We start from the raw sequence: 1,160 nt of genomic DNA, 5'->3' as shown, positions 1-1,160 counted from the left end.
GGGGCTCTGGCTCTTCTTAGTTTGCGGAGGAAGTAGAGACGCTATATCATATATCATATAATAAAATACCGTATGTATTGTTGCTACTGTAAAGTGTATTAATTTATTATGGGATGTCCTTCAGTGCTTTCAGAATCTTTTAAAAATAATTTAGTTTCTGTATTTTTAAAATGAGCATTTTAATCACTTTTTATTGAACAAAAGTAAATGTTTATTAAAACAAACAAAAAACAGTACTTTGATAAAGTGATTGTTTTGAACAAGTATTAACTTAGATATTATTCAGAACATATTATTAGCTGAAGTGTTTGTATAAATAATGTGCCTTTTACCCCATGTGTGGCCCATCTCTCCACCTCATACATTTGTAAGATTTTTAAACAAAATAAATCACTTTTATCATTTATTTTCTCACAAAATCTGTTGTTCCATCAATGTCTAATAAAAACGTGTGTTTTTTCAGCAATCATACACTGTGGGAGTAGTGAAAAGCACATTTTTCCCCATTGTATCGTGCAGTACTTGAGTTTGTGCCTCAAGATGCTTTGTGTTTTTCTCTGCAGGTCCAGTGAAGACCAGTCTGCTGTCGGCCCCCAGCACCGTCAGCATGTTCGTTCCCGCGCCAGAAGACTTCAGCGACGAGCAGCCCACTACGATGGCCGACAGGTGGGTCTGACCGTCAGTGTTTCAGTGTGAAGAAGTGCAGAAGATCACAGCTCTGTGTGAACTGATCAGGTGCCGTGACTGCGGGGCTGTGCTGGAGGAGTATGATGAGGAGACTCTGGCTCTGGCTGTGGTGGTTCTGTCCATGTTCATCCATCTGAGTCCTGATCTGGCCGCTCCGCTGCTGCTGGAGATCATGCAGTCTGTGGGCAGGTACAGCTCTCTTCAACACACTACAGCAGTATAATCACTATGGCTTTCTTTCACTTCGTTGCTTTTATTCTGCAGGTTGGCCTCTAGCTCCAATTTCACAGGTCAAGCTGAAAGGTGAGTTCTGCGTTTACGCTTGTGTAATGCACTCTTTGAGTTGTGTAAGTCTGAGTGTTATTGTCCCGTGTGTGCAGTGTGCTGATTCCTGGGAATGTGGCTGGTGTAGCCAAGCAGTTCCTCCGCTGCGTTCTCCATCAGCTCGGACCCAACGGCATCCTACCACAACT

The 1,160-nt window shown here is 42.5% G+C and overlaps 1 protein-coding gene across 1 annotated transcript; it reads left to right on the top strand.

The window, feature by feature from the left end:
- Positions 1 to 509: 509 nt before the first annotated feature.
- On the top strand, positions 510 to 1,144 carry LOC107682793 (protein unc-79 homolog; the record flags this gene model as incomplete). Its single annotated transcript, XM_016478933.1, has 4 exons — positions 510 to 666; positions 736 to 876; positions 952 to 990; positions 1,068 to 1,144. Coding segments are annotated over exons 1-4 (316 nt in total), but the record flags the coding sequence as incomplete, so codon positions are not given.
- Positions 1,145 to 1,160: the final 16 nt, after the last annotated feature.

This window comes from Sinocyclocheilus anshuiensis, unplaced genomic scaffold (assembly GCF_001515605.1).
Source record: "Sinocyclocheilus anshuiensis isolate Anshui unplaced genomic scaffold, SAMN03320099.WGS_v1.1 C32592364, whole genome shotgun sequence".
NCBI classification, from domain to species: Eukaryota; Metazoa; Chordata; class Actinopteri; order Cypriniformes; family Cyprinidae; genus Sinocyclocheilus; species Sinocyclocheilus anshuiensis.
This window is presented reverse-complemented; position numbering and strand designations above follow the sequence as displayed.